The 13552-nt window shown below is 42.6% G+C and overlaps 1 protein-coding gene across 1 annotated transcript; it reads right to left on the reverse strand.

Moving 5' to 3' along the window:
- Nucleotides 1-6577: 6577 nt before the first annotated feature.
- On the reverse strand, nt 6578-13200 carry IL36G (interleukin 36 gamma). Its single transcript, XM_061156282.1, has 5 exons — nt 13135-13200; nt 12408-12515; nt 11138-11277; nt 7950-8153; nt 6578-6893 (listed from the first exon to the last, which is right to left on the reverse strand). Exons 2-5 carry the CDS (start codon nt 12511-12513, stop codon nt 6864-6866), a joined length of 480 nt encoding a protein of 159 aa, XP_061012265.1. The 5' UTR covers nt 12514-12515; nt 13135-13200; the 3' UTR covers nt 6578-6863.
- Nucleotides 13201-13552: the final 352 nt, after the last annotated feature.

A 13552-nucleotide genomic window follows, 5' to 3' on the forward strand; every position in this document is an offset into this window, starting at 1 on the left:
AGGTGATCACTGAGGATAAGAGGAATCCAGAATAGACAGTGGAGAAGGGAGACAGTAGAAACCAGTCACTGGGACCAATTGAAGAAATAGGTGCAGTAGTCCATCCATTTATATGCTGCTTCCAAGTTCCCCCTTAGGAAAAAGGGAATCGGAGTGGATCTGCTCCCAAACATGTGGAGAAGAGGCGATTCATGCAGCACAATGGTGAAGTGCTGTGGTCACAAAGATGTACCTTTCAGATCTCCCTTTAAGAGACCCTGTCACAGGAGAATAGTGAGCAGATGGCCTCAGGTGCCACACCCCTGGATCCACTGTGATATTCCTGCCAAGGCTACTCTCCCTGAGACACCCCCAGCCAATGACAGAGCAGCACGTACCATGTATGTGGTAAATCTATAACAAAATGCAAGCGAATAATAACCATCACATTCAGGATGACAGTTACATCCAATGGAAGGATGGGAAGGTGATGGGATGGTGAATGAACACACAGGTATTCTTAATGTCTTCTGTTTCTTCAGCTGAGGGCTGGGTTCATATTGGTCCCATTTATTTATATCTTGAATATATTTGTTGTAAATATTCCCTCAATATAACTCAATATTTATGTTAAAATAGAAAGAGATAGATTTCCTGAATTTTCTGGAAATAATAATACAATGATAGTTATCATTTATTGTTAACCATAATTTCACTCCCTCATTAAACTCCCAAAACAATTTCTTAAAGTCATGTGTGAAACAAAAGAAAAAAGCTAAAATATTACTTAAAAGGTAGAAATAAATCAGATATCAGTAAAAAAATAAAAATAAAAAACAAATTCAGTCATATAGGAAAGCCAATAATGTTTTCATCAAACTTTTACAAAGAGAAAAAATAAAATCATTTATGAAAATTTTAAGTATAGATATTCAGATAATACAATCCCAAAATATGAATCAGTGATGAATGAAAGCATTTAGTCCCTCTCTATAGACTTGGGTGTTAATCTAGACAACCTCAAGGTGAGGGTCTACAGGCAGACCAACGGTACATCTGCCCAGTGGGGAACAAGAAGGGCCACCTCCCCATCCTATGGCCTCCAGCCCACTGGCAAAATGAACAATCATGGTTTGCTTGAAACAGAAAGTGCACCAGTGACAAAGGAAAATTACTTTAAATTCAAATGTTAAGAGTTAGACAACCAATGATATATTTGAAACATTTTTTTAAAATGTATTTATCGACATATAGTTGATTGACAATGATGACATTTCTGCTGTATAGCAAAGGTTTCAGAGAGAGAGAGATCTACATATATACATATACACTCATGGGGCTTCCCTGATGGCTCAGCAGTAAAGAATCTGCCTGCTAACGCAGGAACCGTGAGTTCAGTCCCTGGCTGGGAAGATCCCTTGGAGAAGGAAATGGCAGCCATGGCAACCCGCTCCAGTATTGTTGACTGGAAGATCCCATGGACAGAGGAGCCTGGTGGGCTACAGTCCATGGGGTCGCAAAAGAGCTGGACACAACTTAGTGACGAAACAACAACAAATACACACAAACACAGTAAGTCCCCTGCATATGAACCTTCAAGTTGCAAACTTTCAGAGATGCAAGTGTGCTACTATCCAGATATCACTGGATCATTTTTTCAAGAGTGTGGAAAGAACTGAATCCAGCAAGGAACCAGAACATGTGCCATCAACATCAAGCATGAGTGAAATTGCACCTTGCCCTCCACCTCTTCTTGCTGACGATCTTTCCGCTCTACCAACTCCCTCCTCCAGTCAGTAACACTTCTTGCCTGTTCACCGGATGCCAGCCCCTGTGTGCCAGCTGCTGTACTGTACTACTGTACTCTTCAAGGTGCTGTACTATAGGGTTAAATATGTTTTCATAATTTTTTGTATTTGTTTTTTATGTATTATTTGTGTTGAGTATTATAAATGTATTACGGTATTACAGTATTTAACTCTTTGTATTAGTTGGGTAATTAGGCCAACTTTGCTGGACTTCCAAACAAATTGGACTTAGGAGCACACTCTGGCAATGGAGCTCATTTGTATGTAAGGGAACTTTGTGTGCATGTGTGTATTCTTTTTAATATTCTTTTCATTATGCTTTATCACAGAATACTGAATATAGTTCTCTGTGCTATACAATAGGACCTTGCTGTTTACCCATCCTATATATAATAACTTGCATCTGCTAATCCCAAACTCCTCCATCCTTCCCCAATTCCCTTCATTCCACAGCCAAAATAAAATAAATATTTAAAAAAGAAATACATGTTTAATCTCTGTCCCCATTTCTGGCGCAGAGCTGCTAAAACCCTTGAAATGTCCTAGGTGTTGAGAGCAATAAAGGTGTCTTTTGTTACGTTATGAGGTGACTTTTGCAGGTTGAGATGTCTATTCTCTATGTGATTCTGTTTTTGGAAACATCTCCTTTTTTTTTTTGCAAGATGTAATATTTTTATTTGGTAAATGCAAAGTTTTAGTTCAGTAGTGAAATATTTCATTAAACTTGAATAATATCTTTTAAAATTAAAATCTAATTTTTAAAAATTATGACTTTTTCATTATTAAATCATATTGTTGGAAAACATTGTTTTTAAAAGACCGTGAACACAGCCTGAGTTTTCACATAGAAAAAATAAAATTTGTCACCAATCCTCTTAGCTCTGATCTTTCTAATTCCCAAAACAAAATTTTCTCCTCATGTGGCCAGGGTTTTTCCGGGCCTCACCAGCTCCTAGGAAGTGGTCACACCAGTAGTGATGACCAGCTCATGAGCTGGCTTACAAGAGGTATGGGGAGGGAGTGGTTCACCACTGCAATGCTGAGAGCTGGCTTTTCTGTCCTCCCCACTCCACTCCCATTCCACTCCCAACCCCTGCAGTTGGCACATGCCTCTTCCCTGTACGCTGGGAATGAGATTTTGTTACCAACCCTTATAACTGAGGGAGGTTTCCGAGTGATAAGGGAAAAGCCCATACATGGAAACTTGCCTCTAATCTCATGTACTCAGCTAAATATTATTTTATATCTTCAAGACATAGGTCAGCCAATATGGGACATGTGTTGTGATCTGAATTAAGAAATATGTGTTCAGACTTTTCTGGCTGTCCAGTGGTTAAGAATGGGCCTGTCAATGCAGGGGACACAGGTTCAATCCCTAGTCTGGGAAGATTGTGCATGCCTTGGGCAACTTGGCCCGTGAGTCACAGCTACTGAGCCCGTGTGCTGCAGCTACTGAAGCTCGCGGTCCTAGAGCCTGTGCTCTGCAACAAGAAAAGCCATCACAATGAGAAACCAGAGAACCACAACTAGAGAGTAGCCCTAGCTCACCACAACTAAAGAAAGTCCAAGCACAGCAATGAAGACCCAGCACAGACAAAATAAATATTTAAAAAAAAAAATACATGTTTAATCTCTGTCCCCATTTCTGGCACAGAGCTGCTAAAACCCTTGAAATGTCCTAGGTGTTGAGAGCAATAAATGTGTCTTTTGTTATGTTATGAAGTGACTTTTGCAGGTTGCTGGGAAACCAACCTTTGGATTAAAGATTTGGAAGTTTCATTGCCACCAACTTCTGACCTCCAGGGACAGGGGAGGGGCTGGAGGTTGAAACAATTGCTAACGGCCAATGATGTAATCAATCATATCTATGTAGTGAAGCCTGCATCAAAACCCAAAAAGATGGGGTTTGGAGAACTTCTAGGCTGGTGAACATGTTGAAGATCTGGAGTGAGTGGCATCCTCAGAGAACCTGGAAGCTCCATGCTCTGTCTCCATACCTTGCCACATACCTCTCTTTCATCTAAGGCCCAGCTCTAAGCCTAGACAGTCAGAATTGTGAGAGGAGTGGGTTTAACTTTGTCGTTCTTGTTTAGTTGCTAAGTCATGTCTGACTCTTTTGTGACCGCATGGACTCTAGTCCACCAGGCTCCTCTGTCGACTGGATTTTCCAGGCTGGAGTAGGTTGTCATTTCCTTCTCCAGGTGATCTTCCTGACCCAGGGATGGACTCTGAGTCTCCTGCATTGCACACAAATTCTTTATCGCTGAGCCACCAAGGAAGCCCAGGTTTGACTTACTAGGTCTACATTTTGCCCAAACACCCGAGCTTTTAGTTTACACCCCAGGTGATTCTGATGCTGCTTCAGTTTGAGAAACAACTGCACAATATAGGTCAGCACTTAAGTCATTTCATAAAGATGCTTAGGTGCCAGGAGTGCTCCGCCTGGGGTGGGTCATCCACTGACACCGTGCTAGATGGGAACAGCCCAATGATGGAAGTGAGGAGGCTCACAAGGCGCTGTCTTGTTCTGGGTAATTGTTGCTGATTTCTCACACTGTGATTCATAATATCCCAACTCCAGGAAACAGAAATTGAAAGATCCAAAATCAAGGCTATCATGATTTCCAGGTCAAATAATGTCAATGCCACCTCAGTAAGTCACTGCCACACTGTGCACCTCCCTTTCCTCACCCATAAAATGAAAAGGCTAAAGGAGATGATGTCATTAAGAAAAACTACAATTCCTGGGGAGGGGGAGCAAAATACTGTGTGCCTATTATTTTTAATTGAAGTAGAGTTGATTTACAATGTTTCAGGTATACGGGAAAGTGATTCACATACATACATATATACATATATTGTTTTTCAGAATTTTTTCCATTAAAATTATTACAAAATATTGAATATAGTTTCCTGTGTGTACTGTAGGTTCTTATTAATTATCTATTTTATATATAGGAGGGTGTATCTATTAACCCAAATTCCCAATTTACTGCTCTCCATTTTCCCTTTGGTAACCGTTAGCTTGTTTTCTCTGTCTATGAGTCTTTTTCTGTTTTGTAAATCAGTTCATTTGTATCATTTTTTAAGATTTGACATGTAAGTGATATCACATCATCAGTTCAGTTCAGTTCAGTCACTTAGTCGTGTCCCACTCTTTGCGACCTCATGGACTGCAGTATACCAGGCTTCCCTGTCCATCACCACCCAAAGCTTGCTCAAACTCACATCCATAGAGTTGGTGATGCCATCCAACCATCTCCTCAAGTGTGAGAAATACAAATTGATGTTTCATTGACATGAAAAATTATTCATTACAACCCTTGGTCTCAGGGTCTTGGGGAGGCATCTTTAGTCCTCATGGCCAATTGTTAATTCAGGAAACTATCTATGCCCTTCAGCAATTCTGGGACCAGATGATATAAGCACCAAAGCAGCTTGACAGGAAAACATCCCACTCAACTGTTTTCTCTGGACTTGTGATTTTGGTGGCAAAGTTCCTAATCCCCTCCCCCAACTGGAAGCCAGAAACCCCTCTCCCAGGGCATCAAGGTTTTCTGTAGCATCTAGTTGCTAAAGATCCAAAGGAACCAAATGCTTCAATGAATGTTGGCCTGGAGCACATTGTACTCAAGCGCAAGAGCACTAGACAAAGCAAACACATGAAAGTCAGATGTGCACCAGGTAATGAGCTGAAAATGAGTGCTGCTGCTCACAAGAACCTCCCCTGATTTCATCCACTGTGCCAGATCGTGTGCGGTATTTCTCAAATGTGATGGGTAAGCTGGGGGTCCATGGAAGGCTATTCTCTGGGTTCCACAAGATGAGATTACTGTGTTTTTCATTTTTGTTTGTTTTTTTGGTTTTGCTTTGTTTGTTTTTGGCCATGCTGCTTGGCTTATGGGATCTTAGTTCTCTGTCCGGGGATTGAACACAAGCCCAAGGCAATAAAAGCACTAAGTCTTAACCACTGGATCACGGGGAAATTCCCTAAGTTTGCATTTTGAGAGTGAAAGTGTTAGTCACTCAATCGTGTCTGACTCTGCAACCCCATGGACTGTAGTCCATCAGGCTCCTCTGTCCATGGGATTTCCCAGGCAAGAATCCTGGAGTGGGTAGCCATTCCTTTCTCCAGGGGATCTTCTGGACCCAGGAATCAAACCCATGTCTCCTGCATTTCAGGCAGATTTTTTACCATTTGAGCTACCAGGAAAGCCCCTGAGCCACCAGAGAAGCCCCATTTTTCATTCTGAGTATGCTCTAAATATGTTATCAGAATCTCTTATGGATGACCACCTTACCCCTGAGCCCAGCCACAAGGCATCACCTTATTAGACTTTTGCATGAGCTCTTGTACATGCCAGTTGACAAAGGTACCATAGTGCCTGCATGAACAGAGATTCCACAGTAGAGAAAGGAGATGAGGAAACTGAATCATCACACAGCCCCTGGTAGGACTGGCTATGCCATGGCACTCAAAATCATAATCATGTCACAAGGAAAAGTGTCATCAGACCCCAGTTGTCACATGTAACAATTGACAAAGTAATGATGCAAATCGGCAGATGTAACAACCTGTCACCATTTATTAGCAGTGACTGTAGTACTAAATATCCAATGAGTAATTCTTCTATTTGATATTCCAGAACTAATTAGCTTCATGTCCATATTAATGTTGACTTTTATAAAACGGCATGCTAAAAAAGTATTTAATTGAAGAAGAAAACTTCTAAGAATCAAGAGACCCTGTGTTAAGTCAGTGCTTATTGACTGCTTACTAGCCTGCCTAGTAGAGTAGGTGGTGTGATTGTCCACCACTTTAATGAAAGTTTCATTAAAAAAATTCATTACTGGTGCTATTGTGTGGACTGTATTTAAGCAAACATCATTTTCTGCATTTGTAGTATCAGAGTCAGAATAAGAAATCTATGATATGCAGAACCAGATCTTAGCTACATCTTTCTACAATTATACCCTAAATCAGTTGTGTCATTTCATCACAAGATAACATCCGAAGCATGGCTGGTGAGGAATTTAGGCTCTCCATTCCCCAAAAAGCACCTTTTACTGCAGTTTTTAGAGGGAGTAGTTAAGTTGTGAGAGTTCCTAAAAAAAAAAAGAAAGCAAGGCATGAGATTCTACAGAAAATAGTAAATAGTAGTGCCTTTTTACATGAAATATCCCCACCACCCCATTCTATCACCATTGATAAGGACCCTTCTCCCTTCAGCTAAGCCCCAGGCTGACCCACTGTGGTGTTCTCATTTAATTACTCTTGCTAATTTCAGTTTGCTCCTCGTTCCCTATTTCATTTTATATCTGTTTTAGCTTTCTTATTGTACAAACAACCTAGAGTTTATATTTGGTTTTCTGGTGGGTGCATGTGTGCTGGGTCGCTTCAGTCGTGTCTGACTCTTTGCGACACCATGGACTGTAACCTGCCAGGTTCCTCTGTCCATGGGATTCTCCAAGCAAGAACACTGGAGTGGGTTGTTATGCCTTCCTCCAGGGGATCTTCCCAACCCAGGGATCAAACCCACGTCTCCTACGGCTCCTGCACTGCTGGTGGATTCTTTACCTCTGAGCCACCAGGGAAAAGCTACTGGCTTTATGGTAACACATTAGAATTAGACAAAAATAATTCAATTTCATTAAGAGTTATTTTCTAAAAAAAAAAGTTATTTTCTTTTACAAGATTCTAACCCTTAAAATGATGTATTAATCCTTGCAATGTACTGGAAACATATAGAGATTATGGGAAATGTAATCCCATCAGGAAACAAAGCAGAATAGAAAGATCAGCTCCAAGCTAGTCTCAGTATCTTGGGTAAGACAGACTCATGAGCTCTGAGGCTTCTTCACGACCACACTCAAGAGAGGGTCCTACTGTTTTAGGGTCCTGATATCTTTGTACAGATGGTTTGAGGGATGGACCATTGCAGCTGGAAAGGAGAGCCACACACCACCCACCTCCTTTGCTTCTGAGCCCACATTCTATGCCTTGGTTTCCATAGAGTCATTGCTACTTCTCTAAAATAAGATGAGAACGGGGTCAAGCCCACCTCTAAGCACTGGTGAAAATGACACAGAGATGATACAGACAAAGACACTGAGTGCTAGAAATGATAAGACCAAGTTGCCACCTCTAGGTTGAATTCAAACCTTGAAATCTAATTGGAAGGCAGTATTGTACACGTTCCCCAGCTCGGAAATGAGAAAGATGGGCTGGTTTGTCTCGGAAGAGGCAATGAACCATCCGGGAAAGGCCACGGACTCAAATGTGGAGGTCTTGCCTGTCGTTTCACGGTAGAAAAGGAATGGCTTCACAGGCTTGGCTTGGTTGTACAGATCCATTATATTCTGGTTCTGAAATGGGACAGAAAATACCAGGAGAAGCAGAGGCTGTTTGAGTAGTTCAAGGTTGTTGTTGTTTAGTCGCTAAGTCATGTCCGACTCTTTCGAGGCCCCACAGACTGTAGACTACCAGGCTCCTCTGTCCATGGGATTCTCCAGGCAAGACTACTGGAAGGGGTTGCCATTTCCTTCTCCAGGGGATCGTCCCAACCCAGGGCTTGAACCCTCATCTCTTGTATTGACAGGCAGATTCTTTACCACTGAGCCACCTAGGAAGCCCTGCACACAACCTATAAATGATCCAACATTTGAGCAACCCTATCCATCTATTAGAGCAAACCTAGGAAAATACGTTTCAAAGGAACAGCGAAGTGGGCACATACAAAATCTCACCTTCCCAGCCTTCACCCTCAAATCCAGAGGTGGCATGGAAGTGACACAAGGCCCAGGTTCACGAACAAGTGGCCATACTTGAATTACAAATTGGAACTCTCCTCACATTAGAGGCTGAGAAGACACACACCCCCCCTCCCCCGAGGCAAAGGAAGGAGGTGCAAATTTGCAGCAGGAAGCCAAGGTCCACTCTCACCCAAGCTGCATCCATGAGATGTAAGAACAACTGCTCCAGCGAAGGACTACCAGGGTGGGGGTGCATAGGTTTCTGATTAATTGTCAAACATATGAGAAAGCTCAAAGCCATGAAAAAGGCACAGGAGGGTCTAAAAAATCAAAGGACTTGCTGCACTCAAAGGAACAAAGGAATATAGAATAATCAGAAAAAAATCTTCCCTATTGTATACAGAAAGATATTTGTAGATGTATATATTTATATATTTACATATTAGATAAGTATTTCTAAGTAAATTACATTATATCCAAGATCTCCAAAGAGATAATAGAATGGCCCATAATTCAGCCACATCCTACCCTGAGTAGAGGGACTTCTTCCAAAAGATTCCTTTATTCAGTTAATAACTTCCAGTTAATCTATCCCACTCTGTGGACAGCCAAAAACCAAGAAGCCAACCTTGATACTGCTTTCTTTGACCTCTCAGCATCTAACCCAGCAGCAAGACCTGTAAACCCTAGTTCCAAAGTCTTTGTTGAATTGAGCCGCTTCTCACGTCCTCCCCCACACCTGTTCCATCCCCACCACTCATTCTCCACAAAGAGTTGAATGAACTGGAAACTGAAATAACTGAATAAATAAGATCCTGTTACCATTCAGCTTAAAAGTCTTGAATGATGTTCTTATAATTATCATACAATTTAAAGGCTTTAACAAAACCTGCAGGGTCTAAACCATCTAGCTCTTACCTACAGAGCTGAAAGCCTACTGTTTCGTCCTTGTCTACTTCATCACACACCATATTCACTCTGTCAGAAAATTCCATTGCCTCAATTTAAAGTATTTCAAGACTCTGTCCATCATCCCTCTTCTTCCAATAGACCCTCAGATTACATCTGGGTCACCCCGAAATCTTCAAGGGGCATTTTCTCCTTGTCCTTCTTACCCTGCTCTCATGTAGCAGCCAAAATAATCCTTTTAAAACCTATGTCCTTTCATGTCACTCTTCTATTCAAAACATTCCAATAATTTGGATTGAATTAATTTTTTAAAATTTTTATATATTTTTAATTGGCGTACAGTTGCTTTGCAGTGTTGTGCTAGTCTCTGCAGTACAACAAAGTGAATCAGCCCTGTGCATACGTGTATCTCCTTCCTCTTGGACCTCTCCCACCCCCCTCCTCAAGTTCCACCCCTCTAGGTTGTCAGAGAGCACCAGACTGAGCTCCCTGTGCCGTATAACAGGTTCCCACCAGCCATCTATTTTATACACAGTAGTAGATAAATGCAACAGAATATTACACAGCCATAAAAGGGAACGAAATTGGGTCTTTGTAGTGATGTGGATGAACCTAGAGTCTAGCATACATGTTGAATGAATTAATTGATTGACAGGTTAAAGTCCTTACAAAAGTGGGAAAGCTCTTTCACTATCTGCCTTTCTCTGAACTCTGCCTCCTCCCCAGCTCACTCCTGGTCCTTGAACTTGCCCTCACTGGACACTCTGTTGGCTCACACTTTTGCTTCCTTTCCTGTCTAATAAAATCTCACCTTTGCAATAACACCTGCTGTACCATTTACCATGAAGCCAGGTTCTAGCTCTTTCTGGCACCACCAGTCTCTTTACCAGCCCTAATCATTCTTTCCCAGACAACATAACCCCCTTTAACATGTCACAGGCTTACCCATGATTATGCTTCTTGTGGACCATTTCTTGTCTTCCACTAGAATGTAAACCCTAGGAAGGCAGGACTCTTTGCCATTCTGTGCACTGATGATATTCAAATGCCTATAACAGTGCTGGAGGCCAGTAAGAATGCACACATTTGCTGACTTGGATTGGATGGTGTTGAATTAAATTGAATTGCTATAAACTGAAGTTTCAGAAAAAAGCTATTTTATAACAGGCAGTTAGAAATAAGAAAAACATGGGCTTCCCTGGTGGCTCATGGTAAAGAATCCTCCTGCCAATGCAGGAGACACAGTCTCGATCCCTGGTTCTGGGAAGATCCCACATGCCAAGAACAACTAAGCCATGCCACAACTACCAAGCCTGTGCCCTAGAGCCCAGAAGCCACAACTACTGAGCCCACATGCCTAGAGAGCCCGTGCTCTGCAACAAGAGAAGCCACTGCAATGAGAAGCCCGTCCACCACAACTAGAGAGTAGCCCCCACTCACTGCAACTAGAGAAAGCCCACACAGCAAAAAAGACCCAGCACAGCCAAAACTAAGCAAATAAAAATTAGTTTTTTTTTTTTTAAAAAAAAAAAAGCTTATTTCATGGACATGACTCTAAAGGAGCCAGGTATAAATATGCTTAAGAGCAGAAACTATTTTTTTTAATTATAAAATTAGATTTCCTGACAAATCAACTTCTGAGAAAAGAAGTTGGGTTTTTTCTAACATTATTTTTCTTTGTCACTTACCTCCAACTGCAATTTGGGCTGTCCACCAATGGCCTCACAATATAGACACATTTCTGGCTGCTTTATTCCCAAATAAATAGGAACCCCTTTGTCTTTCTCAAGAGACTCTGGATACTTGCATGGCATAATGGTGACAGTGACTGTTAGATAAGAGGGGTTACGGTGTCAGTGACCTTTTGCAATTACAGAAGACCAAGATCTTACAGGCAAGGCTGGAAGAGACCTTAAGAATATAATCCCACTACCCCAGACCCACAGAATGGTCAGCCTCATATTCATTCGTTCATTCATTCACTCAATCACACCAAGCACCAGTCACTGCTCTAGGAAATGAAGCAAAGGCAGAGGAGGCAGACCCCACCCTTGGGATTTTCCCAACCTCTGCCTGAACACTGGGAGGCAAGATGTACCAGCCCCAAGAAACCCCTCTGATCCTTGGAAAGTTCTGTTCATTAGCAAGTTTTGCCTAACTGATGTTGAAATCTGCCTTCTGTGGAATCCACCCAATTAGTCCTCTTAGGACATAGGAAGTTGGGCGAACAAGCCACTCTTTTTCCTTAGCACAGGCCTTCAGACCACTGAAAGCAGCTCTCCCGCTCCCCAGAAAGCTACTCCCCTCACTCTGCTCTCCTTGTTGTAGTCCAAGATACCCCTTCCCCGGGCAGATGTGAAATTCTTCCCCCTCCAGGTGTTGTTGTTCAGTTGCTAAGTTGTATCTGACTCTTCGCAATCCCATGGGCTGCAGCACATCAGGCTCCTCTGTCTTCCACACTCTCCCAGAGTTTGCTCAAAATCATATCCATAGAATTGGTGAAGCCATCCAACTATCTCATTCTCTGCTGCCCCCTTCTCCTTTTGCCTTAGTCTTTCCCAGCAACAAGGTCTTTTCCAGTGACTTGGCTCTTCGCATCAGGTGGCCAAAGTATTGGAGCTTCAGCTTCAACAACAGTCCTTCGATGAATACTCAGTGTTGATTTCCTTTAGGGTTGACTTGGTTTGATTTTTTGTAGTTCAAGGGACTCTCAAGAGTCTTCTCCAGCACCACAGTTGAAAAGCATCATTTCTTCAGCTCTCAGTCTTCTTTCTGGTCCAACTCTCACATCCGTATATGACTACTGGAAAAACCATAGCTTTGACTACATGCACCTTTGTCAGCCAAATGATGTCTCTGCTATAAATCCAAACTTTAATAAAAGGATAGTACTAGCATCCCAGCTGCACTGATATGAGGCTGCTCCAAGAAGCAGCCACACTATGACCTGTCACTTACCTGGCCTCACATTGTTGCTCCAAGGAACTGCCATGAGGGTCTGACCCTGAAGGATCCACACTTGCTGATTCCAGTCGGAGACTAATGCAGGTCTGGGACAATCCATTGCTATTTAAATGGAAAAGAATAATTAAAAAAAAAAAAAACCCAACATGATGAAGGGCTGCTTTACCAGATGTTAGGAGAAAGATCATTTAATCCAGGTCTTTTAGGAAGGAAGACTCAGTTGGTAAAGAATCTGCCTGAACATTTAAAAAAAAAAAAAAAAAGAATCTGCCTGAAATCCAGGAAACCACCTGCAATGTAGGAGACCTGGGGAAGATCACCTGGAGAAGGAAATGGCAACCCCCTCCAGTATTCTTGCCTGGAGAATACCATGGACAGAGGAGCCTGGTGGGATACAGTCCCTGGGACTGCAAAGAGTCAGAGATGACATAGTGACTAAACCACCACCAGGAGAATGATTTAATCCAGGTCTTTCAGGAAGGATGGTTCAGGGTTTGCACATTAAAACTAGCAGCTCTCTCATGACCCATGGACCCAGCCTTTCTTTCCATTGAAACCGTGGGCTCTGTTGAGGAAGAGAAGGGCCATAACTGGTCTAAGAAGGTAAACTCTCATCCCCATAAGTACACTTGTGTCAAGGCCCGGCTACCCTCTTTGATGCTTTGGGTTTGGCCCAAGCCTGGGTCTGGACCCGGAGCAGTGAATAAGAAGTGGTCCTCACCCTCAGGTTCCACTGGTGGATGGATAGCCTTGGGTGGTAAGGACTGTACACAGGAAGGAGCAGAGAAGGCTGGGTGTCCAGAAGAGACAGGCATGAATGTTCCTGGCCCAGACCCCCTGCCAACATCACCTGACGTATGGATTCTTCCATCGCCTTCCAGAACACGTGCCATAGTAGGGTAGTCTCAGGGCCTGTGGGGGACAGTGATAGGAGATCTAAGCATTAGAAGACATTTCAAGACCCTCCCAGGAAACTAGTTCCTCATGTCCTGATTCTAGGCAGGGAGCCAGGAAGCCTGGCCTGATACCAAGATCTGAGGCACCTTCTGGGGCAAAACCTCAAGGCAACCTTAAGGAGGGCATGTAAAGCAGAATTTTCCTCCTCCCAGGGATCCAGCCAGGGACCGTGTCCCCCCTAG

This window comes from Dama dama, chromosome 11, assembly GCF_033118175.1.
Source record: "Dama dama isolate Ldn47 chromosome 11, ASM3311817v1, whole genome shotgun sequence".
Lineage (NCBI taxonomy): Eukaryota > Metazoa > Chordata > Mammalia > Artiodactyla > Cervidae > Dama > Dama dama.

What these genes read in the sequence shown, in the direction of transcription:
- IL36G (XM_061156282.1), bottom strand. Translation starts at nt 12,513, where the DNA reads ATGGATTGTCCCAGACCTGCATTAGTCTCCGACTGGAATCAGCAAGTG. An exon ending in GAGCAACAATGTGAGGCCAG is followed by an intron (nt 11,278 to 12,407) that starts GTAAGTGACAGG and finishes CTTATCTAACAG; the next exon opens with TCACTGTCACCATTATGCCA. An exon ending in CCTTCCAATTAGATTTCAAG is followed by an intron (nt 6,894 to 7,949) that starts GTTTGAATTCAA and finishes TTTTTTTTTTAG; the next exon opens with GAACTCTCACAACTTAACTA.